This window comes from Drosophila pseudoobscura, chromosome 4 (genome assembly GCF_009870125.1).
Source record: "Drosophila pseudoobscura strain MV-25-SWS-2005 chromosome 4, UCI_Dpse_MV25, whole genome shotgun sequence".
NCBI lineage: Eukaryota > Metazoa > Arthropoda > Insecta > Diptera > Drosophilidae > Drosophila > Drosophila pseudoobscura.
This window is the reverse complement of record NC_046681.1, coordinates 538,684-566,303: the sequence shown is the minus strand read 5'-3', so window position 1 is coordinate 566,303 and position 27,620 is coordinate 538,684. Positions and strand designations below refer to the sequence as shown.

The following is a 27,620-nucleotide window of genomic DNA, read 5'->3' as shown; positions in this document are numbered from 1 at the left end:
CCGGTGCCAATGTCAAGTCGATCTGTCAATGCTGTTGAATGTAAGGTCGAGTGTAAAACAGAGACTGAGATATCGGAAGACTGAGATAGCGAAGAGATAGCTGCAGTGAATTTGGTATGCTGGAATTGTGAGGCAACTGGTCATCGCTACCAGGAGTGCGATAGCCTAGTTCGTCGCGTATTTTGCTATGGCTATGGAAAGGCGGATACTTCGTAGCACGTGCACCTCCGAAAAGTGCACACAGACAGATTAGCTCAAAATCAACCAACATAGACTAGATGTTGTCACTGACACATCTACCAATTCATTACCGATAATTTCTTATATACCGGCTGTGGAGATAATGTTTTTTATCCCCAATCGGCTGACTAATTATTCCAATTAAATAAAACTCGGCGCAGAAATAAAATTGCGATATGTTCTTTAATGCGTGACATCCAAATTGCAAGTGTGGCTTGCCTGCCCTTTACATTGCCGCTCCGATCGCTAAGCGCAGCTTCGCTCGGCCGACGTCGGTAGGCAGACGCAAAGCGGAGATAGCGAAGAGCGAGCTGGCAGAGAGCGTTTAGCAGGGCAAGCACGCGCAAAGCTTTAACAAACAAATGAGTGACATAGACATAAGTAACAAACAAAATAAGCGGCTGAGGGCCAAGAATTAGGTGCTATTTGGTAAGCAGCTAATCGGCTGGGTTCTGCTCCGAACACCGGCTGTTTAAAGTCCTGTTTGCATGCCTCCTGAGTTCGACCAACCTCGCCATGATGAGGAGACCTCTAGCCGTATACTTCGCTCTGTTGCAAGTCGCCCTGCATTTTATAAACTGTGCAAGCAGGAACGAAAGATCTTGCTATCCACAGTAGTAGCAAACTCTTAGGACATTAGACCTTATGCCGAAGTTTTTCTCTTAGGCAAAACTGTAAACGGCTTGCTAGACACAGGCGCGTCGATTAGTTGCATCGGAGGTAATTTTGCTCAAGAATTTATTGAATCAAAACACTAATACAAAACTATGTTGTCGAATGTGCGCATAGCAGATGGCAAGGCGCAGAAAATACTCGGAAAACTAACCACTGATATTAAATTTCGCGGGACATCGCAACCTTTGACTTTCCAGCTTGTACCGTCGTTGTCGTAAGATCTATATTTGGGAATCGACTTTTGGAAAACCTTCGATTTGCTGCCGTCTTGCGTTGTTTCAGCAAGCTTGCCACTTGCCGCATTAGATGGCACTCCGTTAAGGAAATTGAGCACTGAACAACATAAGTTACTGTCAGAAGCAATCCATTGGTTTCCATCTTTTGCTACACTGGGCTTAGGGCGGACCTCTCTCATTTGTCATGAAATCAATTTCGCAGATGCCGTTCCTCACAGAGGAATCTGTGAGTGCTTGGTCTTCCCCTGTCGTGCTCGTCCGAAAGCCTGGCAAAGTGCGTCTATGTTTGGACAGCGGGAAGGAAAACGCTGTCACCGTTAAGGATGCATATCCAATGCCGTTTATAGAACGTATACTCAGCCGGCTTCCGAAGGCTGAGTACATCACCAGCCTTGACCTCAAAGATGCTTTTTGGCAGATACCCTTGGCTGTGTCATCACGTGGCAAAACAGCATTCAGTGTACCGGGTAGACCTCTCTATCAATATACTGCTATGCCATTCGGCCTTTGCAACGCCCCCCAGACAATATCAAAGCTGATGGATAATATAATTCCAGCTCACCTACGACGTGAAGTTTTCATTTACTTTTTTACTTTACGTTTGAGCGGCATTTGACAGTATTAAAAGAAGTTGCAGGACAATTAAGACAAGCAGGCTTAACCATCAACATCAAAAAAGCCATTTCTGCATCAAAGAGGTTAAATATTTAGGTCATGTCCTCGGAAATGGTACTATCAGTACTGATCCCGATAAGATCGCCGCGATTCAAGATTTTCCTGTCCCTCGGTCTGTGAAGCAAGTTAGACGTTTTCTTGGCATCACTGGGTGGTACAATAAATTTATTTGTAATTATGAATCTATTGCGTCACCCATAACCGACACGTTGAGATCGAAGCGTACTTTTTGTTGGGGTGAAGATGCTCAGAAAGCGTTTGAGGTTTTAAAGTTGAAGCTCAGTTCCGCAACTGTCCTTTATAGCCCAAATTTCAAATTACCCTTTGCAGTTCACTGCGATGCAAGCCATACTGGTGTAGGTGCCGTTCTAGTTCAAATTAACAGCGATGGCGATGAGGTCCCCATAGCTTTTATGTCCCGCAAGCTTAACCAATGCCAGAAAAGCTACGCTGTGACTGATTACTTTATAAACATTATAATTGATTACTTGACCCATTACTTTATAATCGTCATTTATTGAACATCATTCTTCATCTAGTATTAATCATTATTCGTCATATAGCCAATATTTAGGATAAGCCGCATTCTCTACCCTACAACTTTACTAAGTTATATTATGAGTTTACCTTGAAAATTAGATCAGAATCGCCAATTCGATGGATACAATTGCTAGATTAAATAAAATAAGCTATGGGCATTAATATGACTTCCTGCTAGAGCAATTACTTGGTGGGGGTCATGCGTCGTGTTCTCTGTTGTTGGACGTTGACATGCAATGACTGCATCTTTCAAGAGGCGATGCAATTACGGCACCGTCAAGTGGCCCGTGTGACACCAGCAGAAGGCTGTTACGCGCGGATCCCAGGCAAAACGCAGCCCACCTCCCGCCCAACCGACCGAGGGGCGCTGCCGCATGACGCGCGGTGCGTAGCCGAACCAAACGCGAACATGCAAGAAAGATAGATATTAGACTAACATTCGAGAAAAATTAGCACTAAACTTATTAAGAAATTAAGCATGCAATAAAATACAAAATACAAATACCACTACAATTACTAATTACTAGAAAGGTGTGTAAGGATTAGTAATTTAATAAGAGGAAGAGAATTAATGGAGGATATAATATGGTAGAGGAATTATAATCCGAGCATAAGACCCTAAACGGTTCATGCAAGGAATAATTCGATCTACAAAGTGGAAGGAACAACGGTATAAAGTTTCTAGTCAGTCTAATAGGAATCGTGAAGTTTATGCGGCTCAACAGATCAGGGCTGTCTATGTCACCCCTGATCAAGTTGTGCATAAATATCACACCAAGCATTTTTCTACGGTTAACTAAGGATGGGAGGTTTACTAATAATAGTCTACTAGAGTAAGATGGGAGTCTTACACCCGCATCCCAGTTACGGCCCCGCAGAGCAAAGAGTAAAAAGTTTTTCTGTACTGATTCTATACGGTCCTGGTGTACTTTGTACTGAGGGCACCATACACAGGAGCCGTATTCTAAGATCGGACGAACAAGCGAGGTATAGAGAGTCTTTGTTATATAGGGGTCGTCAAATGCCTTTGACCACCTCTTTATAAACCCAAGCACGCCCATGGCCTTATTTACCATGGTAGAAATGTGTTCGGAAAACTTTAACTTGGGGTCTAACATAACACCCAGATCATCCACCAGGGTAATTCTCTCAAGAGAACCCCCAAATAGGGTGTAGGGAGCCAACAAAGGGCTAGAATGATGAAATGTCATAACTTTGCATTTCGAGGCATTAAGGTGTAACAAGTTTGCACAACACCATGACTGAGAGCTATTGAGATCGGATTGCAAGCGAGAATGAAATGAAATGTCCTTGTACTGGACACAGAGTTCAACATCATCCGCATACATAAGTACTCGGGAGTATGTTAATACCGTAGTCATTAGTAACGAGTGTGAAGAGTAAGGGTCCTAGATGGCTGCCCTGTGGTACTCCCGAAGAAACCTTTACTGGTAAATAGAGGGAGTTTTTGAAGAGGACTCTTTGAGACCTGGAACAAAGATAGCTAGAAATCCATCTCAGGAGGTTAGGCGGAAAACCTAAAAGGTCAAGTTTATGCGCTAAGTGGGAATCGTTTACAGAGTCGAATGCTTTACTAAAGTCTGTGTAAATAAAATCTGTCTGTAAGTTACCTTAAAAGCCTTTAATAATGCTAACAAGTTCGTGGTGGTTGAACGCCGACTTATAAATCCATGCTGAGTTGCAGATATAAGTGACTTGCAGAGATGATGCAAGTGCGGAGTTAAAACCTTCTCAAACATTTTGGGTATAGAGGATAACTTTGCAATACCTCTATAATTCTTTGCGTCAGACTTGCTACCTTTTTTATGGAGAGGAATTATAAACGATCGGGCTTTAAGTTTAAGCAAGGGTCCACATAGAACCTCGGTGCAGTACCTGTGTACACAACCTGGAACCCCGCCTGGACCCGGTGAAAACACCGGCTTAACTAGTCGAAGATCATGGAGTAAAGAGCATTCATTTAACAAGGGACTAAAAATGCCGTTCGATCTCGGTAAACCGTATGGGTATGGATGACCAGAGTAGCTATCCTCAGAATGGGTGGTTTGGAAAAATTGGGCAAAAAGATCGGCAATTGCCTGATCATTATTTGCCGACGTGTTACAAAATGATAGCGAGGATGGATGTGCGGACGTTCTACGCTTACTGTTTACGAAGCAGTAAAACTGTTTAGGGTCCTGAGAAAAACGTTTCCTGCAGCGAGATAGGTAGTTCTTATAGCATTGAGCATTAAGAACTGAAAAGTTTGACCGAGCTATTACATAACGAGAGTGAGAAGTAGGAGAACCCACTTCTTGAAATTTTTTATAAAGTCTTGATTTTAAGTTTTTTAGACTGGATAACTCTTTGGTAAACCAAGGGGGTTTTCCAGATCTAATCGGACAAGAAAGCGGGACACAAGAATCAAAAAATGTGCCAAGAGCATTGTAAAAAATGTTTGTGCCTTTTGTGACATCAGTGCACAAGTACAAAGCGGACCAATCAAAATCCCTAATTAGGGATTTATTAAGCTTCGCAAACTCGGCTTTACGAAAGCAGCGGATACGTTCAGGTAGTCTACTCGACCGATCCAATACAGTTGGTCCTATATCTAGCGACACCTCGAAAGTAGGGTGGTAGGCGTCTTCAGGTATAGTGAGCGGAAGGGCTCGGGTTAACAACACTATGGTCGGATCCGATACAAAGCGTGACTTAAAAGCTATTAACGGCTGCTGCTCCGAACAACATCTGATCCTTTGATTTCAAATTTATCAAAGCTTTCCAAAGAAAATATGGAGTTGGATAAGGAAGTTAAAGATTTGCTATTAGATTTTAACTTCGAAGAAGTTCTCTTAGAAACTTTCGTGCAAATCTTCCTCGAATATTAGTCTAACAGCTATCTTTCCTGCATGCTCGCGTAACAGCCTTCTGCTGGTTTCACACGGGCCACTTGACGGTGCAGTAGCTGCATCGCCTCTTGAAAGATGCAGTCATTGCATGTCAACGTCCAAACAAGATGTTCTATGTTCGGATAGTTCCGATACCAAATAAATATATATATTTTTTAATACATCTATTACACTATTTTCAGAAAAAAATTGTTTAACCTGAAGCAGTATTACCTGATTTAGTATTGGTTTTACAATCCTGTGGAGTTTTGGTGCATAAAATTATCTGTGATTTGGTATTTTAAAATCTTAAAATATTTTAACCGATCGGTTCTATCGTCTCTATATAGTTGACCGATTCTACTGAAATTTTGTACAGTCATCCGGCTAATAAAAATCATGTTAAACTCCTGTTAAGATTAAGATATCTCTTAAATTAAGCTTGTTATTAATTTTAGCTTGTTATTAGCCCACTGTGCGTCGTCCGCATAGGGCACGATTTTGCAGGCCGCCCCTTCCAGGTCGCATATAATCTTGTTGACTGCTATGTTCCACAGAAGAGAAGACAGGACATATGTCCTCTGTTGACATACCTTGACTGAGCGGACGATCCCATCGATAATGTCACCATCCTGCATATGAGCAATTGACCAAGTGACGGTCCACCCCAAGGTTAGACAGGGCTTCTGTAAAGCCGCCCGGCATAACGTTGTTGAAGGCTCCCTCAATATCGAGCAAGGCTATAAGTGAGTACTCTTTGAGATACTCTACCGCTGAGGTTACTTCAGAAAGCGCCGTTTCTGTTGATTTTCCTTTCCGGTAGGCATGCTGTGCGCCGTATAGCAACTGAGGTTGTATAGTTGTCCTCAGTAGCAGCCCGAAAAGTCTCTCAAAGGTTTTGAGGAGGAAGGACGATAGGCTGATTGGTCTAAAGTATTTTGCAGTTCAGTGCGAGGCTTTCCCTTTCTTGGGAAAGAGTACTCTTGGATGACCAGAGTAGCTTTCCTCAGAACATGTGGTTAGGAAAAATTGAGCAAAAAGATCGCCTGATCATTTTTTGCCGACGTATTACAAAATGATAGCGAGGATGGGTGTGCGGACATTCTACGCTTACTGTTTACGAAGCAGTAAAACTGTTTAGGGTCCTGAGAAAAACGTCTCCTGCATCGAGATAGGTAGTTTTTATAGGATTGAGCATTAAGAACTGAAAAGTTTGACCGAGCTATTACATAGCGAGAGTGAGAAGTAGGAGAACCCACTTCCTGAAATTTGTTATAAAGTCTTGATTTTAAGTTTTTTAGACTTGATAACTCTTTGGTAAACCAAGCGGGTTTTCCAGATCTAATCCGACGAGAAAGCGGGACACAAGAATCAAAAAATGTGCCAAGAGCATTGTAAAAAATGTTTGTGCCTTTTGTGACATCAGTGCACAAGTACAAAGCGGACCAATCAAAATCCCTAATTAGGGATTTATTAAGCTTCGCAAACTCGGCTTTACGAAAGCAGCGGATACGTTCAGGTAGTCTACTCGACCGATCCAATACAGTTGGTCCTATATCTAGCGACACCTCGAAAGTAGGGTGGTAGGCGTCTTCAGGTATAGTGAGCGGAAGGGCTCGGGTTAACAACACTATGGTCGGATCCGATACAAAGCATAGATCAAGCAATCGACCCAAGGAATTTTTCACATGACAGGGACAGGTCAAGCAAGCCGTCAACAAAGAAATATCGTGACATGGGCACTAGATTACTAGACTCGTTTACCGAAGACCAAACAGTTCCTGGCAAGTTGAAGTCACCAAGAACTATCATACGATCTTTATCAGATAGCGAGGAAGCAACAGCGGTTAAAGCGGACAAGTGCTGCTCATAAATTGAAATATCCGAAGAAGGTGGGATATACGAGCAAGTAATGAATATAGCGAAAGCGGGAAGAATCAGTTTTACACACAATAATTCCAGTTCCTGTTGAACTTGGACTGTGAAGTGTTCTGACGTGAAGTAAGAGTCCACTGCAATTAGAACCCCTCCTGCACGTCGAGACGAGCGGTCCTTTCTAAAAGTTGTGTACCGACCTGCCAAAACCTCGGAACTAAGAATGTCCGGCTTTAACCAGGTTTCAGTAAACACAATAACGTGGGAAGAAAATGCAACACTATCCCGGAAAAGAATGCTGAGCTTACTACGCAAGTTTTTTGGAAAGGTTGGAGCAAGACGGGAAGTTGAGGAAGTTGAGGTTGAGGGTGGCACGCTGGAAAGATTTGGAAGCGATATGTGGGGCCTATTCTTCTTCTTAGCCTTAAACTCCTTCACCACCAAATGCTCCGGCCAAAATTTGGTGGAGCAAATGGTGTCAAATTGAGTTGGGGAGATGCTTATCTTAAACGACGCTATCTCCCTGGCATAAGAGAAGTTAAATTTCTCCACCTTTAAACCCACGGCTTTTATTTTGCTTTGAATAAAAGCAGTTACATCATTAGATGTGAGGTCAGGGGCCAGCCGTGAAACAAAAACTTGTCGTTTTGGTAGGACTCCCACCAGTGGTTTAGTCACCACAGGTCTAGTACCTGTGGTGGCAATATCCGGAGGTCCGGAACGTCTATTTACTGGTGGGATCGGGATAGACGGGACAACTAGTGAACTTGCGGACACCACGGACACGGACGCTGCAGACGTACTTGGCTGCACATTCTCCGAGGCGATGAATTCGGCTACCGAATCTGCATCGCCAGCAGCTGTCGTTGCCCTTGGAGTGGCAAACGAAATCAACTGCTGCACACTTGGAGTGGTCGGAGTCAGTTTTTCGGCGGTGCACGGCTGAGTGACGGTTGGCACTTGCAGGTCCCGCGGAGTGACCTTTTTGCGCCTCGGAGACTCATTCAGCAGTTTTAAACCGCTAAACTGAGCCTCCATGGCTAGGAGCCGATCGTATTGGTTTTTGAAACCAACGGTCAGTTCCTTAAAGCCACTCCGCGTCTGCCTCATGAAAGATACCATTTCCTTCTCCACCGCACGGCATGCCTCGCAACTGTAATGCAAGCCATTACGTTTGGCTATAGCATCACTCACGAGGCCAGAAAATCCCTCGCATTTTGCGTGGACTACGCTGTCGCAGAGCCAGCAGGGGACATTCGGCTGATCGTGAGTGATCTGCTTCTTGCAGGTTTTTTTGGCGCAGACCACAGCGAATTCCATTTTTATTATTTAAATATTTTCTTAAGAAAATTTACGAAGAAAAATTAAAATTAAAATTAAAAAAATTAAAATTTCCAAAACAAATTGGTATCAGACCAATGTGCCAGGCAACGCTCAAAGCGGAATTGGTAAGAAAAAAAAAGAGCAGAGTGGAGAGCGGTTATAACGAGAGCTACTAAACAGAGAGCGCTGTTGCTCAGAAAGTTGAAAGAGCGAGAGAGAAAGAACAGTTATTGAAGTTGAGGTGATAGCGAGAGAGTGATAAAACAACAAAAGCTACCAGACGAGAGCGGACTGCAATGCAATACTCACTCACTGCAACAACACAACACAAGCCGACGCCGAAAAATAAAAAGTTAAATAATATTTTAACACAAATCAAAAGGCATGCACTCGCGTAAAAGAATTGGTTTCCAGATTGTTGTCTGGTTAGGGAGTATAATTAGAATTTAGTTAGGAAAACACCGGCTGTTTATTCGAAACAAAAGGAAAAAATGCGGAGCGCGAAACAAAAACACGTCTGATCACTACGAAAGAGAACGGAGTGTTTTTGTTGTGGATAAATATGTACGCGTTTAAATCTTGCGCCACATGACAAAAGTCTGCTGAGAGTTCTCTTTATTTTCTGTCTTTTCCTTTGTTCGTTTTTTTTCATTTTCTATCCGTATTGTTCATCGCACGCGAATCTCAATGGGTTTATATATTTAGGCGAGCGGATAGAGCAGCGGTTTCTTCCTTTAACCCATCCCATTTCACGACTGACACAAAGCCGGAACAAGCGCGTGCCCCCCTGCCGAAGCTCTTTACCTTCCAGCAGCTCACTACGTTGCAAGTTCCAAATGTCTATAAGCCCCAGTGCCTAACATGTATTCGTAGATCATCGGAAAACCTTCAGAAGGGTGCACCCAAGAACAACCGGATGTACCCTAAAAACCACCATTAACCTTGCCTGCTGTCATAGCTCGAGACAAGAAGAGTTTGCCCTCTTGTTTTCAGAAAATAAGCGAAAAGGATATGATGGTAAGGAGGAGTTGTAGGTTTTTACCGCATCACGAACGGATTAATGAGTATTTAGAGGTGCGAAAAAGAATTTTTAATAAAGTATCGTTCGTCTCAACGGAGGGGTTTTGATTGAAGTGGACTCTAGCTTCACCTCGGAACACTTCACAGTCCAAGTTCAACAGGAATTGGAATTCCTGTGTGTAAAACTGGTTCTTCTCGCTTTCGCTATATTCATTACTTGCTCGTATATTCCACCTTCTTCGGATATCTCTATTTATGAGCAGCACTTGTCCGCTTTAACCGGTGTTTCTTCCTCGCTATTAGATAAAGATCATATGATAGTTCTTGGTGACTTCAACTTACCGGGAACTGTTTGGTCTTCGGTAAACGAGTCTAGTAATCTAGTGCCCATGTCACGATATTTCTTTGTTGACGGCTTGCTTGACCTGTCCCTGTCATGTGAAAAATTCCTTGGGTCGATTGCTTGATCTATGCTTTGTATCGGTTCCGACCATAGTGTTGTTAACCCGAGCCCTTCCGCTCACTATACCTGAAGACGCCTACCACCCTACTTTCGAGGTGTCGCTAGATATAGGACCAACTGTATTGGATCGGTCGAGTAGACTACCTGAACGTATCCGCTGCTTTCGTAAAGCCGAGTTTGCGAAGCTTAATAACCTCATTAGGGATTTTAGTTGGTCAGCTTTGTACTTTTTCACTGATGTCATAAAAGGCACAAACATTTTTTACAATGCTCTTGGCACATTTTTTTAATCCTTGTGTCCCGCTTTCTCGTCGGATTAGATCTGGAAAACCCGCTTGGTTTACCAAAGAGTTATCAAGTCTAAAAAACTTAAAATCAAGACTTTATAACAAATTTCAGGAAGTGGGTTCTCCTACTTCTCACTCTCGCTATGTAATAGCTCGGTCAAACTTTTCAGTTCTTAATGCTCAATCCTATAAAAACTACCTATCTCGATGCAGGAGACGTTTTTCTCAGGACCCTAAACAGTTTTACTGCTTCGTAAACAGTAAGCGTAGAATGTCCGCACACCCATCCTCGCTATCATTTTGTAATACGTCGGCAAAAAATGATCAGGCGATCTTTTTGCTCAATTTTTCCTAACCACATGTTCTGAGGAAAGCTACTCTGGTCATCCAAGAGTACTCTTTCCCAAGAAAGGGAAAGCCTCGCACTGAACTGCAAAATACTTTAGACCAATCAGCCTATCGTCCTTCCTCCTCAAAACCTTTGAGAGACTTTTCGGGCTGCTACTGAGGACAACTATACAACCTCAGTTGCTATACGGCGCACAGCATGCCTACCGGAAAGGAAAATCAACAGAAACGGCGCTTTCTGAAGTAACCTCAGCGGTAGAGTATCTCAAAGAGCACTCACTTATAGCCTTGCTCGATATTGAGGGAGCCTTCAACAACGTTATGCCGGGCGGCTTTACAGAAGCCCTGTCTAACCTTGGGGTGGACCGTCACTTGGTCAATTGCTCATATGCAGGATGGTGACATTATCGATGGGATCGTCCGCTCAGTCAAGGTATGTCAACAGAGGACATATGTCCTGTCTTCTCTTCTGTGGAACATAGCAGTCAACAAGATTATATGCGACCTGGAAGGGGCGGCCTGCAAAATCGTGCCCTATGCGGACGACGCACAGTGGGCTAATAACAAGCTAAAATTAATAACAAGCTTAATTTAAGAGATATCTTAATCTTAACAGGAGTTTAACATGATTTTTATTAGCCGGATGACTGTACAAAATTTCAGTAGAATCGGTCAACTATATAGAGACGATAGAACCGATCGGTTAAAATATTTTAAGATTTTAAAATACCAAATCACAGATAATTTTATGCACCAAAACTCCACAGGATTGTAAAACCAATACTAAATCAGGTAATACTGCTTCAGGTTAAACAATTTTTTTCTGAAAATAGTGTAATAGATGTATTAAAAAATATATATATTTATTTGGTATCGGAACTATCCGAACATAGAACATCTTGTTTGGACGTTGACATGCAATGACTGCATCTTTCAAGAGGCGATGCAGCTACTGCACCGTCAAGTGGCCCGTGTGAAACCAGCAGAAGGCTGTTACGCGAGCATGCAGGAAAGATAGCTGTTAGACTAATATTCGAGGAAGATTTGCACGAAAGTTTCTAAGAGAACTTCTTCGAAGTTAAAATCTAATAGCAAATCTTTAACTTCCTTATGCAACTCCATATTTTCTTTGGAAAGCTTTGATAAATTTGAAATCAAAGGATCAGATGTTGTTCGGAGCAGCAGCCGTTAATAGCTTTTAAGTCACGTCTCTGTTTCTGTTATCGCGCTCAGCCTATGTACGCTCTCAGTGCATACACGCACACACCTACAAATTTATTGCTTATTATAAGCCACTGCTTCAACCCTTCCTTCTCACTAGTCGGTCGTTCCTAATCGAAGCAGTCGGTCTGCAGTACTCTTTGTCGCCCAAAACGCCTAACACCTAAATATAAGTCCCAGGCCACGAACTCGACAAAAAAAAAAAAACACAAACAACCAACAATAAACGTCGAACTGTAGCCTTAAAACGGAGCAATTATTTTCTTGTAAATTTTGGAGTCAGGATTGCCGAATTAAGTCTTCCATCATATGTCGAAAACCTTGGCAAGCCATTGACAAGAAGCGCACCTACGAGCTCTGCAAGCTAGGGTTCAGCGTAGGCCTCACAGGTCACACAGTTCCCTCACAGGACACTGGCTAATAGGCACTTACGCTTACAGGCTGGGGGGCCCACATAATGATTTGTGCAGTAGCTGTAGAGACGAGGAAGAGGAGGAGACAGTGGAACACCTGCTCTGCTCCTGCCCAGCTCTCAGCAGAAGAAGGCTACAACACTGGGGCTGAGCCTTTCTAAATGACATATCGGAGATATCTAAACTATGTCCCAGGAAGATCGCTAACTTTGTGAGAGCATCAGGATGTGATAATTGCTGACAGAAAGTCTCACAACGCAGGAAGGGAAAATAACCTAAGCGGTATCACAACGGGCCGAAACCAGCCTAAGTGGGACGGGCTCCGAGCGAATATCTTTGAATAAGATATCTCCGTTGTTATGTTTTAATTTTGTATTTTATTGTTCGATGTTTTTTATGCACAAAGCTAAAAGGTATGGTTGTGAACTCCGAGTAGTATTTCAAACTGTACATAAAGCAATGCGAAACGATGCTGCGCTCGATGTAAATTCTAACAGGAATGCGAGACTACCTTTTTGATGACGATGTGGACTAGCACAAGAAATGCTGGAATTGAATATAAGCAGTAAGAAAATTACAAATGTGTGTGAGTGTATGCACTGAGATCGTAATTAGGATGAGCGCGATAATCACCAATTTAAGAGAATCTGGCTACAGGATATAAGACGAGATTATTGAAATGTCTTAAGAGCTTGAAAGACCAGGGCCTTTAACAGGATCCTTAACGGGAAGGGCTAGTGGTTCCAGGTGGGGTCCGCGTTCGAATGCACTCAAGAAAGCCGCAGTTTTAAGGTTTTTCACCGATTCCAACCACACGGTTTTTTTGCAAAACAAATGAGTACATGCAACAGATGTAACATTTCATATACTGGCTTAGAATAGAAGGGAACATATTTGTCATTTGCAGTGACTCTGAATGCAAGCGAATGCTGTACTCGATCGTTCGGTGGTTCAGCCATGATGTATTCAACAAAACAAGTTATGGATCGGCAGCAGATGACACATTTCCAGAAGGCGCGAGCAACAGTTTTCATGCCGCCGTTGGGCCAAAACTGTAAGCGAAACGCTCCAAGTAGCGACTGGGGTCCAGCATGGTGATAATAGTGCGTAATGATGTCGAACAGCAATGGATCATCTCGGCATCGAAGCCAAGCGTTGAGTGCCGCAGGCGATCACCAACACGAACTAGACCAAACTCATCTTTGAAGGGCGAGACCAGGATGATACAGCTGGAAGACTCTACGCAGTTTCCTTTCCACAGAGCAAGGTACTCAGTGTAGAGGTTGGCTCGTTGAACGATGCGACATAACAAATGCAATCCTTTGCGAAGGTCTTCAGATGAGAGATCTGGTGACTTCGTTCTAATGATGAACTTCTGTGTGTGTGAAACAACTTGGCTTGAATGTCAAACACGACTCTCAGCGTTGTTGTGGAGATGTCCTCTTTGATGACGCAATGATGTGGAAAGAAATATTTGCACTTGTGCCCAGCTTTCTTGAGCATAAGAGACATATGATCGAAGGATAGGTACTCCCTCCTTCATAAATGCTAAATATTTTTTATAACGAACTGGATTACGCACACACTTGTGCTCCAAATATTCCAAGCACCGCTTAGCTTGGAAGTATGAATCGCCCAAGGACTCCAAACTTCGCTTCATAGGCACGCGAACAGAATATTTCCCGATAGGAAAGAGAGTGTGAAGATCGACGAAGTGTTTCTCGCAGTTAAGCTTCCACTTAACGGCCCCACTTTCCAAAATTGACCAACCTACCATGACATTGGAATATTTTAAAAGGAAGAAGGTTTATTAAACACCAATTATTGAGATCCAATTGAAGAAATAACGGGTCTCGGGTTCACTATAGGAAAAACAAAGCTTAACTCGGGAAGAGGTTAAGACTTGGGGAAGATCATTAATAAACAAATTGAACAACAAAGGACTAAGGGGTACCCCCTGAGGTACCCCAGACGAAACAAAACAGTTGCGAGAGATCAATTAAGCAGACACGCTGAGAACAATTGCACATATAGGTATTAATCCACACAAGTAGTTTAGTTGGAAACCCCAGACGAAATAGTTTATATATTTTATATATTGGCAGACACTTACCAGCAACAGAATTTCCCCTATTAGAAGGGTCGTGATACGAGTCAATACCACAAATCATCACGCTTTTAAACGGAATTTTTACCGTCCATAAAGAACCTCCCATCTTACAGTTCATTTGTAACAGTATTTTTTGAACAACTGATCGATTTTTTGTTTCATTACATAAAGTCTTTGCATTTATAACCTGCAATTATTAATAAATAAAAGGGTATATTAAATATAAATTAATATTTATTGTCTATTTATTTACTCGGTGAGACATAAACTGAAGCTACAGAGGAAGGGGACAGTGGTAGCTACTATAGTTTTTGGATAATAAATTAATACATATCGGATCCTCTATGATAAAGTATACATATGCGGTCAAAATAATAGTAGCGATACTATGCTCTCCATATATTCAAGCAGACTCCGGTTTCAGAACGGAAAAATTTTCGTCGCCGAAACGAAAAGTAAACAGCTTTAAATGCAATAAAACGAATCTTAGTTAAAAAACAAAAGAATATATGTATGACTTATTGATGCATTAAGTTAAGTTTGACACCAATTTAGCTTATTTTTTCTTTACAAAAAATTGTTTATTACCAAACCTCAAATTTGGCTCTAAATTAATTTGTCAAAGCAACAACACTTTGCGTTTTTACAGATGTCGCAGCCCGATTCGTCGGTCGTAACCAATAACTATCGGAATTTTTGGGAATAAAAGCTCAAGTGTCGCGTCAAATTCAGTTTGTGCTCGTTACATACGAAATTATGCGTATAACAGAACAGCTGGGTAAGGACAGCTGTTTCCTGTCATTAAAAAATTAAATATAAAAAATTAACTTTGAGGTTTAAAGACCAAATCATTACTGCTAATCTCTCCTTTGGGTTTCGTTGTAACACTTACGAAATAACTACTCTTAAGCCGCAAGGAATAGATGTAATAAATCCGCCAATGGAGGCGCTAATGTATACGCCAAAATATCGCCGATGTTTTGTGGGGGGCCAACAACGTGCATGGAGAAATAAAAGGATTAAGTTCAGAACGTCGATACGATGCGCACGTGAAAAAAAAGACTTCGCCAAGAACCGTGCCTTAGCTCGAACAAAGCCGCAGACACTTTTGCCCAGGCCCGTAACATCACGCACACGTAATTACAGAGCGCTCGGCCAAGATTGCAGTGGACTCTAACTTCACGTCGGAACACATCACAGTCCAGGTTCAACAGGAGCTGGAATTCCTGTGTGTAAAACTGATTCTTCTCGCTTTCGCTATATTCATTACTTGCTCGTATATTCCACCTTCTTCGGATATCTCTATTTATAAGAAGCACTTGTCCGCTTTAACCGCTGTTTTTTAACTTTAATCATATGATAGTTCTTGGTGACTTTAACTTACCAGGAACTGTTTGGTCTTCGGTAAACGAGTCGAGAAGATTTGTATCGGATCCGACCTTAATGTTGCTAACCCGATCCATCGGTCGAGTATGCTAACTGAACGTGTCCATTGCTTTCGTAAAGCCGAGTTTGCGAAGCTTAATAACTCATTAGGCATTTTGACTGGTCAGCTTTGTATTTGTGTAGTGATGTCATAAAAGGCACAAACATTTTGTACAATGCACTTGGCACATTTTTTAATTCTTATGTCCCGCTTTCTTGACCGATTAGATCTGGAAAACCCCCTTGGTTTACCAAAGAGTTATCCAGTCTAAAAAACTTAAAATCAAGACTTTATAAGAAATTTCAAGAAATTGATTCTCCTACTTCTCACTCGATGTGTAATAGCTCGGTCAAACTTTTCAGTTCTTAATGCTCAATCCTATAAGAACTACCTATCTCGATGCAGGAGACGTTTTTCTCAGGACCCTAAACAGTTTTACTGCTTCGTAAACAGTAAGCGTAGAACGTCCGCACACCCATCCTCGCTATCATTTTGTAATACGTCGGCAAAAAATGATCAGGCGATCTTTTTGCTCAATTTTTCCTAACCACATATTCTGAGGAAAGCTACTCTGGTCATCCGTACCCATACGGTTTACCGAGGTCGAACGGCATTTTTAGTCATTGTTATATGAATGCTCTTTACTCCATGATCTTCGACTAGTTATGCCGGTGTTTTCACCGGGTCCAGGCGGGGTTCCAGGTTGTGTACTCAGGTACTGCACCGAGGTTCTATGTGGACCATTGCTTAAACTATTCACCCTGTCCATCGATTCTTCTTGCTTCCCCCCGATCTGGAAGGAATCGTTTATAATTCCTCTCCATAAAAAAGGTAGCAAGTCTGACGCAAAAAATTATAGAGGCATAGCAAAGTTATCCTCTATACCCAAAATGTTTGAGAAGGTTTTAACTCCGCACTTGCAACATCTCTGAAAGTCACTTATATCTCCAACTCAGCATGGATTTATAAGTCGGCGTTCAACCACCAAGAACTTTTTAAAATTTACCTCTTCCATTATTAGAGGCTTGTAAAACAACTTACAGCAGATGTTATTTACACCGACTGTAGTAAAGCATTCGACTCTGTAAACGATTCCCATTTAGCGCATATACTTTTAGGGTTTCCGCCCAACCTCCTGAGATTGATTTCTAGCTATCTTTGTTCCAGGCCACCTCTTTATAAACCCAAGCACGCCCATGGCCTTATTTACCATGGTAGAAATGTGTTCGGAAAACTTTAACTTGGGGTCTAACATAACACCCAGATCATCCACCAGGGTAATTCTCTCAAGAGAACCCCCAAATAGGGTGTAGGGAGCCAACAAAGGGCTAGAACGATGAAATGTCATAACTTTGCATTTCGAGGCATTAAGGTGTAACAAGTTTGCACAACACCATGACTGAAAGCTATTGAGATCGGATTGCAAGCGAGAATGAAATGAAATGTCCTTGTACTGGACACAGAGTTTAACATCATCCGCATACATAAGTACTCGAGAGTATGTTAATACTGAAGGCAAGTCATTAATAAAGAGTGTGAAGAGTAAGGGGCCTAGATGGCTGCCCTGTGGTACTCCCGAAGAAACCTTTACTGGTAAAGAGAGGGAGTTTTTGAAGAGGACTCTTTGAGACCTAGAACAAAGATAGCTAGAAATCCATCTCAGGAGGTTGGCGGAAACCCTAAAAGGTCAAGTTTATGTGCTAAAAGGGAATGGTTTACAGAGTCGAATGCTTTACTAAAGTCGGTGTAAATAACATCCGTCTGTAAGTTACCTTGAAAGCCTTTAATAATGAAAGAGGTAAACTCTAACAAGTTCGTGGTGGTTGATCGCCGCCTTATAAATCCATGCTGAGTTGGAGATATAAGTGACTTGCAGAGATGTTGCAAGTGCGGAGTTAAAACCTTCTCAAACAATTTGGGAATAGCGGATAACTTTGCTATACCTCTATAATTTTGTGCATCAGACTTGCTACCTTTTTTATGGAGAGGAATTATAAACGATTACTTCCAGATAGGGGGGAAGCAAGAGGAATCAATGGACAGGGTGAATAGTTTAAGCAATGGTCCACACAGAGCCTCGGCGCAGTACCTGAGTACACAACCTGGAACCCCGTCTGGACCCGGTGAAAACACCGGCTTAACTAGTCGAAGATCATGAAGTAGGGAATATTCATTTAACAAGGGACTGAAAATGCTGTTCGACCTCGGTAATCCGTATGGGTACGGTTGACCAGAGTAGCGTTCCTCAGAATAGGTGGTTTGGAAAAACTGGGCAAAAAGATCGGCAATTGCCTGATCATTATTTGCCGACGTATTACAAAATGATAGCGAGGATGGGTGTGTGGACGTTCTACGCTTACTGTTTACGAAGCAGTAAAACTTTTTAGGGTCCTGAGAAAAACGTATCCTGCAACGAGATAGGTAGTTCTTATAGCATTGAGCATTAAGAACTGAAAAGTTTGACCGAGCTATTACATAACGAGAGTGAGAAGTAGGAGAACCCACTTCTTGAAATTTTTTATAAAGTCTTGATTTTAAGTTTTTTAGACTGGATAACTCTTTGGTAAACCAAGGGGGTTTTCGAGATCTAATCGGACAAGAAAGCGGGACACAAGAATCAAAAAATGTGCCAAGAGCATTGTAAAAAATGTTTGTGCCTTTTGTGACATCAGTGCACAAGTACAAAGCGGACCAATCAAAATCCCTAATTAGGTTATTAAGCTTCGCAAACTCGGCTTTACGAAAGCAGTGGACACGTTCAGGTAGTCTACTCGACCGATCCAATACAGTTGGTTCTATGTCTAGCGACACCTCGAAAGTAGGGTGGTAGGCGTCTTCAGGTATAGAGAGCGGAAGGGCTCGGTTTAACAACACTATGGTCGGATCCGATACAAAGCATAGATCAAGCAATCGACCCAAGGAATTTTTCACATGATTGACTTGAGACAGGGACAGGTCAAGCAAGCCGTCAACAAAGTCATGTCGTGACATGGTCACTAGGATACTAGACTCGTTTACCGAAGACCAAACAGTTCCTGGCAAGTTGAAGTCACCAAGAACTATCATACGATCTTTATCAGATAGCGAGGAAGCAACAGCGGTTAAAGCGGACAAGTGCTGCTCATAAATTGAAATATCCGAAGAAGGTGGGATATACGAGCAAGTAATGAATATAGCGAAAGCGGGAAGAATCAGTTTTACACACAGGGGGCAGGCGTAACCCAACTGGCAACCACGCCGCTAACTCAGTGTGCCTATGGCCACGCGAGCCTCGCGTTTTAATATAATCTATGCACACAAGTAAGTTTTCCAAAAATTACGCGGTGCAGTTAGGGACCTAGTATGTTTAATTTTTAATGTTTAGAGTTCAACTATGTACAGTTAAACTGTGTAAAAATAGGAATGTACAAATTATAAAATTATCACAATACAAGGCAGAAGAAAGTTAACTTAAATTATTCATTAAAGAAGATATAAGAAGCGCAAGTATCAAAGGAAACGAGGGGGAACGTTGTGAGTTACTGCGGACACCGCAACTCTACAGTTATACCCGATACTATGTCAGTATGGCTCTCCTCCAGCAGGCGGCGTCTAATATTAAACGACACGACAAAGAGTGCGTGCGAGAGAGACAGAAAATCAGTCTGAGCGTGACGTCACGCGCTGCGTAGCCACTGCAAATTGATTTGGTTCCTTTGGCTATAAAAATGATCTGATCTGATCCAGATTCAGCAACCGGATAGATATGGTCATTCTCTATGATGCGTTTTTAGTTTACTCGAATCTGTCATATTGTGGATGCAACAGATTTTCGTCCTTTGTGTGGGGTGGGGTGGGGCGAAATTTTGAGATATACGTTTTATAGTGAGATCTAACAGAAGTGCGGATACCAAATTTGGTTACTCTAGCTTTAATAGTCTCTGAGATTTGTGAATATCCCCAGATTTGCATCCTTTGCGGGGGCGGAAGGGGGTGTGGCGAAATTTTGAAACAAACTCGTCTCGGTCCGATATATTAGGAGTGTGGATACCAAATATGGTTGCTCTAGCTTTTATAGTCTCTGAGATCTAGGCGCTAATGTTTTACTCTAAGCAAAGCCGCCTATGCTACCTGTGTGTTAGAGAGAGACAGGGCGAGAAAAAATGAAATTATTTTCCTGATGCTGGCTATAATAATAATACGATCCAGTTCAGATTCTGCAGTCTAAAAGATATGGTCATTCTCTACGATTCTGCGTTTTTGGTTTTCTCGTATCGTCGAAATTGTGGATGCCACAGATTTTCGCCCTTTGTGGGGGCGGAAGTGGGCGGGGAAAAGTTTTGAAATATTTTTGTAGCAGTGACATATCACAGAAGTCTGGATCCAAAACATCGTTGCTCTAGCTCTTAGGACAGACGGACAGACGGACAGACAGACATGGCTCAATCGACTCGGCTATTGATGCTGATCAAGAATATATGTACTTTATGGGGTCGGAAACGATTCCTTCTGGACGTTACACACATCCACTTTTACCACAAATCTAATATACCCCAATACTCATTTTGAGTATCGGGTATAAAAAGATGTACAAAAAAATGTATTGTAGTCGCGGGAAAGGCTACGGAAAGATTCATGGTCAGAGTAGTTTGAAGGACAGGCCTAGTCGGGCGGGATGGGACAGCAATACTGATAAGGCTTATGAGGGCCGAGGATATTCAACCTCGCCTAGAATAAGTTTGTGGAGAAAGAGAATTCCATGACAAGTCATACGGCTCTCCAGCGAGTGCACGTTTATGAGACGCAGCCGACTCTCAAAAGAGGGAAGATGACAAGAGGGGTCCCAATTAAGTCAGGGTAAAGATAAGGAATTGTTTCTGAACGGACTCAAGCATTTCTTGATATTTTTGGTAATGGGGAGACCAGACAAGATAGGCCGTACAAGAGACACGTAGAGTAGTTTAGTGGTATAGGGGTCAGAAATGTCATTCGACCATCTTTTGATAAATCCAAGGACTCCTTCCTTTGGCTTTATTCGAAAAAGTGGATATATGAGAATTAAAACATAAGTTAGGTACGAAGATAATGCATAAGTCATTAACTTTGAACAGACGTTCCAAGGTATGTTATTAATTGTGAAGTCAAAAAGGTAAGGCTTGTTGCGATGGAAGGTCATGACGTTAAATTTGGAAATGTTAAGAGGAAGCGTGTAGCATATTGGATATTACCAAACCTTCACGGAAGGCTGAGCAGGTTGGTTCGTCTCCCGTCCGGGTTCGTCTCACGTCCGGGCACGTGCTTGTTCCGGCTTCCGTCTCATCGGCAAGAAATGGGGGGTTTTTTATTTCCCAGAACGGACGGGACACAGCTCTACTCCAACAATCATAATACTGACACAGTTACGTTCATTAAAATTTCACGTGCAAGCGAAGTATCGGACACAAATATGTACAAGAGCAAATACACCTAACTACGCACACGGACACATACACACATACAAGTCGTGCCACGTTGTTGTTGTGACCACTTATGCCCACCCTACCATGATCACCGCGCCCGGTTCATCCGGTGATCCCATAAAGAAGGCTCTTACAGCCTCCTATCCAACCCCGTTGCCCTCATTGGCCCAGCATGGTCCCCGCATATAGAACTCTAGCCCCTATTCATGTTAAATCCTATATTTCATATTGAGCAATAGAACATGCATCGCAACTAGTAAACTCATAAATGATTAACTCTTAATAATACAATTTAGATTGAAATTTAACTTACAAATTGAAAGAAGGGAAGGGTACACATCTCTATGTTATTTTTATGTTAGGCAAATAGATAAATTAATAAATATGCAAAGGGGAATGTAAAAACTGTGCGCAGCGATCGTTGTGGTAGGTCAGTTATTCAAGTGCATTAGCGAAAGCAACCGCAAGTAGAAAGCATAAAAGAACGTCAGAGCGACCAGCCTCGCATCTTCCCTTTTGCGCCTTGTTCTTAAGAGAGCTGTTTCTTATGCGCGGCGTACGTGCAGGCTCCTCACGCACGAATTGTTTGAGCAAAATGCCAATAGGAGATGGCAGCAAACAGCTGCCTGTAAAATCTCAAGATTGATATGGCCATATCGCTCGAAGAAGCGCTCAGCCGAGCTGTATAGGCTCAGCAGAGCACAGTGCTCTGCAGTTACTCGAGCCATTACGGGACACTGGCAGATTGGCACTCATGCCTCTAGACTGTCAATCCCTCATAACGACTTCTGCAGGAGTTGTCGCGACGAGGAAGAAGAGGAATCGGTCCCCCACTTCTTCTGCCACTGCCCAGCCCTTGGAAATCGTCGTCTTCGTTTTCTCGGGGCTGCTTTCCTCACAGACATTTCGGACCTGTCCGAAATCAAACCGGGGACCTTGTCCAGATTTATCCAAGCCTCCGGATGGGACTGCTCTTAATTTGCAACAGCCTGTTTCTCCACTCCGCCACGGTTTCTAGGCACTGGGAAGGGGCACACGCCCATGCGGCACCACAACGGACCTTCTACAGGTCCAAGTGAGCTTGGGAGGGTTTCATCACTCTCCCAGGCTACCGCCTGAACCTAACCTATGCGCGGCGTAAGCGCTTATGGTTGCCAGCAGGGCATAAGGGAGAGCGCACAGCCTCTCTTAAGCGAAGAAGCCCCTGACTACGTGAGGTTTTTTTTTCGGTTATGCAATAAATAGTTGCTAATAACAAACAAACTCCAATATTTTATCTTTATGTTTTGGGATCACTTACGGCCTTCCCTTGATTGGTTTTAATAAATGCGTTGAAACAGCGATGAAAGCGCTTCCATGGACTGCGGCAACGTTCCTAAAACGAAAGCTGGAGAAATAATTTTACAAAAAAAAACACTCACGCTCTCCTCTGCCGTTTAACCGTTGTTCACTTTCGCCCTGTCACACATTCCACTTGCTATTTCTTCCGAACAGAATTTAAAACACAACCAAAAGAAATTTACTTAGCTAATTACACTAATGACACTATAACATAAAATAGGAATCAGCGGTTACCCTGATGGATACAAAAAACAACGACAGTCGTTACCGCCGGCTTCACATCTGGGCACTCCTCGGCACTTCGTATGGGGAAAGTATCTGCATAAGTACCATTTAAGTGTAAAGAAGAGGGATATTGTGAAGAATTACGTTTAGAGTTAACAACTTAAAGAATTGTTTAGGATCTCGTTTAAAGTTGAGCTTGCATTTAGACAAATAATAGTTATAGCATAGGGTATTAAAAATGGAAAATTTAGATTTTGCAATTGAATACTTAGAAAAATCTGACTGCGAGCCAGACAGTTTAAACTTCTTATATAAACCAGATTTTATATTCCTTAGGTTTATTTTTGCATAAAATTTGAGTTTTGACAGCAAACAACAAACCTTTGGTGTTATTTTTGCGACAACGCATCGCTCCATATCTTGCCGTAGCATAATTGGCTTTGCGACGACGCACTGTCCTTCACCCTATCCGTAGCATAGCGAGGCTTTGCGAAGACACACTGCTCTATATCTCCCCGTTACTTAGTTGGCTTTGCGAGGACACATTTTCCTTTACATAACCCGTAGCTTAGCGAGCCTTAACGACGACGCACTGTACCATATCTCATCCGTACTTTAGTTGGTTTTGCGACGACGCAATACCTAACATCCTACAACACTTGTCCGAATCCTCTCGATTATCGCGGTAACATTTTGCTCGCCGACGTCGCACCCCCCACGAATTTTACAACCACGTTCCTGCAATCAGTTACGGTGCCAGGATTGTCCAACCCGATCCTAAAGTGTCTTTATCAACTACAATTTTCTTGTAGCAGACCCTGGACAGGATGAGGCTATTTCAGGCTGGTGTAACTGAAACAGGTTCCTTACATAGGTGACACCCAGATGTGTTTGAACTTTCCTCTTAATCATTATACCCGATACTCATAATGAGTATTGGGGTATATTAGATTTGTGGTAAAAGTGGATGTGTGTAACGTCCAGAAGGAATCGTTTCCGACCCTATAAAGTATATATATTCTTGATCAGCATCAATAGCCGAGTCGATTGAGCCCTGTCTGTCTGTCCGTCCGTCCGTCTGTCCGTCTGTCCGTCTGTCCGTCCCCTTCAGCGCCTAATGCTCAAAGACTATAAGAGCTAGAGCAACGATGTTTTGGATCCAGACTTCTGTGATATGTCACTGCTCCAAAAATATTTCAAAACTTTGCCCCGCCCACTTCCGCCCCCACAAAGGGCGAAAATCTGTGGCATCCACAATTTTAAAGATACGAGAAAACCAAAAACGCAGAATCGTAGAGAATGACCATATCTTTCAGACTGCAGAATCTAAATTGGATCGTATTACGATTATAGCCAGCATCAAGAAAACAATTTCATTTTTTCTCGCCCTGTCTCTCTCTAACACACACGTAGCATAGGCGGCTTTGCTTAGAGTAAAACATTAGCGCCTAGATCTCAGAGACTATAAAAGCTAGATCAACCAAATTTGGTATCCACACTCCTAATATATCGGACCGAGACGAGTTTGTTTCAAAATTTCGCCACACCCCCTTCCGCCCCCGCAAAGGATGCAAATCTGGGGATATTCACAAATCTCAGAGACTATTAAAGCTAGAGTAACCAAATTTAGTATCCGCACTCCTGTTAGATGTCACTATAAAACGTTTATCTCAAAATTTCGCCCCACCCCCTTCCGCCCCCACAAAGGACGAAAATCTGTTGCATCCACAATATTGCAGATTTGAGAAAACTAAAAACGCAGAATCATAGATAATGACCATATCTATCAGATTGCTGAATCTGGATCAGATCAGATAATTTTTGTAGCCAAAAGGAACAAATCAATTTGCATTGGCAACGCAGCGCCCGACGTCACGCTCAGACTGATTTTCTGTCTCTCTCGCACGCACTCTTTGTCGTGTCGTTTAATATTAGACGCCGCCTGCTGGAGGAGAGCCATACTGACTTAGTATCGGGTATAACCGTAGAGTTGCGGTGTCCGCAGCAACTCACAACGTTCCCCCTCGTTTTAAAAGTATGTTTGTCGATCCTAAGTGGCTTCACAAATTTGAAAGCTTGACCATTAACAATTGAATTTTCAATTTGCATGCTGTTCTCAGAGTTACTTATACATTTTATATACACAGGTGTTGCATTTAAGATATTTTTGCTTCTTAAATCAAGCACTTTTTGACGTCGTTCTGCTTCAAACAAAATATCGAAATTATTTACGAAACAACCAGTTTAGCGATGATAAAACGAAGGGAAACGTTGTGAGTCACTGCTAAGGCCAAAACTCTACATTTATATCCAATACATAGGGAGTATAGCTACGTTGAGCGACAAAGAGAGCGTGCGGGAGAGACAGAAAACGTGTCTGAACGTGTCGTTAAGCGCTGCGTAGCCTCTGCAAACTGATTTGTTCCTTTTGGCTATACAAATTATCCGATCTGATCCGTATTCGGCAATCTGGTAGATCTGGTCATTTGAAATACACTTGTGCAGGTTCGATATCACAGGAGTGTGGATAACAAATTTGGTTGCTCTAGCTCTTATAGTCTCTGAGTTTTAAAATGCACTTGTAACAGTGACATATCACAAAAGTCTGGATACAAAATGTCGTTTCTGTAGCTCTTATAGTCTTTCAGCAATAGACGCTCATAGGGACGGTAAGACAGACATGGCTCATCGACTGGGCTATTGATGCTGACCAAGAATATATATACTCTATTGGGTCAGAAACGCTTTCTTCTGGACGTTACACACATCCATTTTCACCACAGTTCTATATATAATATATAAGAAACAGCAATTCGTAAAAATGCTTAGAAATATAGAGGACATAAAAAAAAAAAAAATTTCGCGATTGTTCGGAGCAGAACCCAGCCGATTAGCTGCTTACCAAATAGCACCTAATTCTTGGTCCTCAGCCGCTTATTTTGTTTGTTACTTATGTCTATGTCACTCATTTGTTTGTTAAAGCTTTGCGCTTGCTTGCCCTGCTAAACGCTCTCTGCCAGCTCGCTCTTCGCTATCTCCGCTTTGCGTCTGCCTACCGACGTCGGCCGAGCGAAGCTGCGCTTAGCGATCGGAGCGGCAATGTAAAGGGCAGGCAAGCCACACTTGCAATTTGGATGTCACGCATTAAAGAACATATCGCAATTTTATTTCTGCGCCGAGTTTTATTTCATTGAAATAATTAGTCGGCCGATTGGGGATAAAAAACATTATCTCCACATAAAATTTGGTGACCCCGACGTGATCTCTGAGTTGCAGTGTCAATTAATTATCATTCGCAATCGACATTCGTTAGCCTTAACAAATTTTCGGCGGTTAAGCACAATTCGGTGCTAAAACATACTTACATACACCTACTAATTTCTCTGTCGCGACAATTCGGTCAGTGCAGTGCAGCGAACTCACTAATACACACAAGCGGAGTACAAAGCGGAATCGGACAGCTCGCACAGCCGCACAGCTAAAGGCATTAGCTGTAATCCCTTTGCTTTCGGTTCGCACGTTTATACGTATACAGGGTGTCTTTTTCGGTCGTGCTGAGTGACTCTTTTAAAACCTCAACATGGCAGCACCTGAGCCTACCAATGTCGCGAACGCAGCAATGCCGAGTGATGTTGATTTCTACAAGCACAAGGCCGAGTCCGTCGCGCGCCAACTAAAGGCCATGGATCGCTTTCTCACCAAGGAAGAGCTTGCCGAGTTAGATGAGGCAGAACTTCAAGCTCGCTTAGAGCAAATTGAGCGAATGAATGCGGATTTCGATGCCGCTCAAACGAGCCTTGAAAGGTTGGATTTCCTGCAGTTAGCCCATGATGCCCGGCTGGACTTTGCGAATGTTTATGTCAAGGTTAGGTCCAGGCTGTCGCGGGAGTTGATGGCTGCTCGCACGGTAAATGTTGCCAATTCAACAGCTCGGCATACTCTCGAGGGGAATTCGTCGTTGTTCGCCTATAATAGTATAGGTCGTTCTCGAATGCCCGAGTTGCAGCTTCCGCGATTCGGTGGGAACTACATGGATTGGCCAGAATTCCACTCGATGTTCTCGACAATGGTGCACAAAGACCATCGTATCCCAATCATCGAAAAATTCCAATATCTTCGTGGATGTCTAGATGGTGCTGCGCTGGATACGATTCGTTCCTTGGAACTTTCTGAGGAGAATTACGACAAGGCGTTGAATTTGCTAATGTTGCGATTCGATAATAAACTGTTACATTTTCAGGCACACGTCAAGGCTATTTTCGGGCTGCAAGGGGTGGAGAAGGGCTCAGCTATCGGCTTGCGCGCGCTCAGCGACAAAATCAATTCGCACTTGCGTGCACTTCAGACCTTGGCGACCCCGCAGGAGATTTCGGATGGGTTGCTGATCTTCATCATAGGCACGAAACTGGACCACAAAACAAAAGAGAAATGGGAAGAGAACTTGCCGACGTCAGGATTGCCTCGGTGGTCAAGCATGGCCTCATTTTTGGAAGCGAGATGTCGGATGCTGGAGAATTTGGGATCAGCCATGGCAACAAGTCCTAGTCAACAGGTGGGAGAAGACAAACCTGTCACTCTTATCACCTCCAGTAACGACCATCCTAACCCCATATGTAACCATTGCAATTCCTCCGAGCATTACATATCTAGATGTCAGGCATTCCTGAATCTCTCTGCGTTTGAAAGGTACAAAGAAGCAAAGAAGAGCCGCTTGTGTTTGAACTGTCTCAACAAAGGCCATGAATTGCAGAGGTGCAGGTCAGGACTTTGCAGGCATTGCCAGGCCAAACATCACACGCTACTCCACATTCAATCGGGAACTGGTGCTTCATCATCCTCTTCACCGGCCGAGGAATCGATCCAGCAAGAGGCCGCG

General features: G+C 42.8%; 1 protein-coding gene across 7 annotated transcripts in view; it reads right to left on the bottom strand.

Moving 5' to 3' along the window:
- The window catches only part of AGO3 (Argonaute 3), a 285,673-nt gene that overhangs the window by 194,836 nt on the left and 63,217 nt on the right, over window positions 1–27,620 (bottom strand). For all 7 annotated transcript variants that reach the window (XR_004469495.1, XM_033380771.1, XM_033380773.1 and 4 more), the window contains one exon: window positions 14,318–14,501. Coding sequence is in view for 6 of the 7 variants with exons in the window: in XM_033380771.1 (XP_033236662.1) it covers window positions 14,318–14,501 (184 nt within the window). In the remaining variant the exon portion in view is untranslated. The remainder of the gene's footprint in view (window positions 1–14,317; window positions 14,502–27,620) is intronic.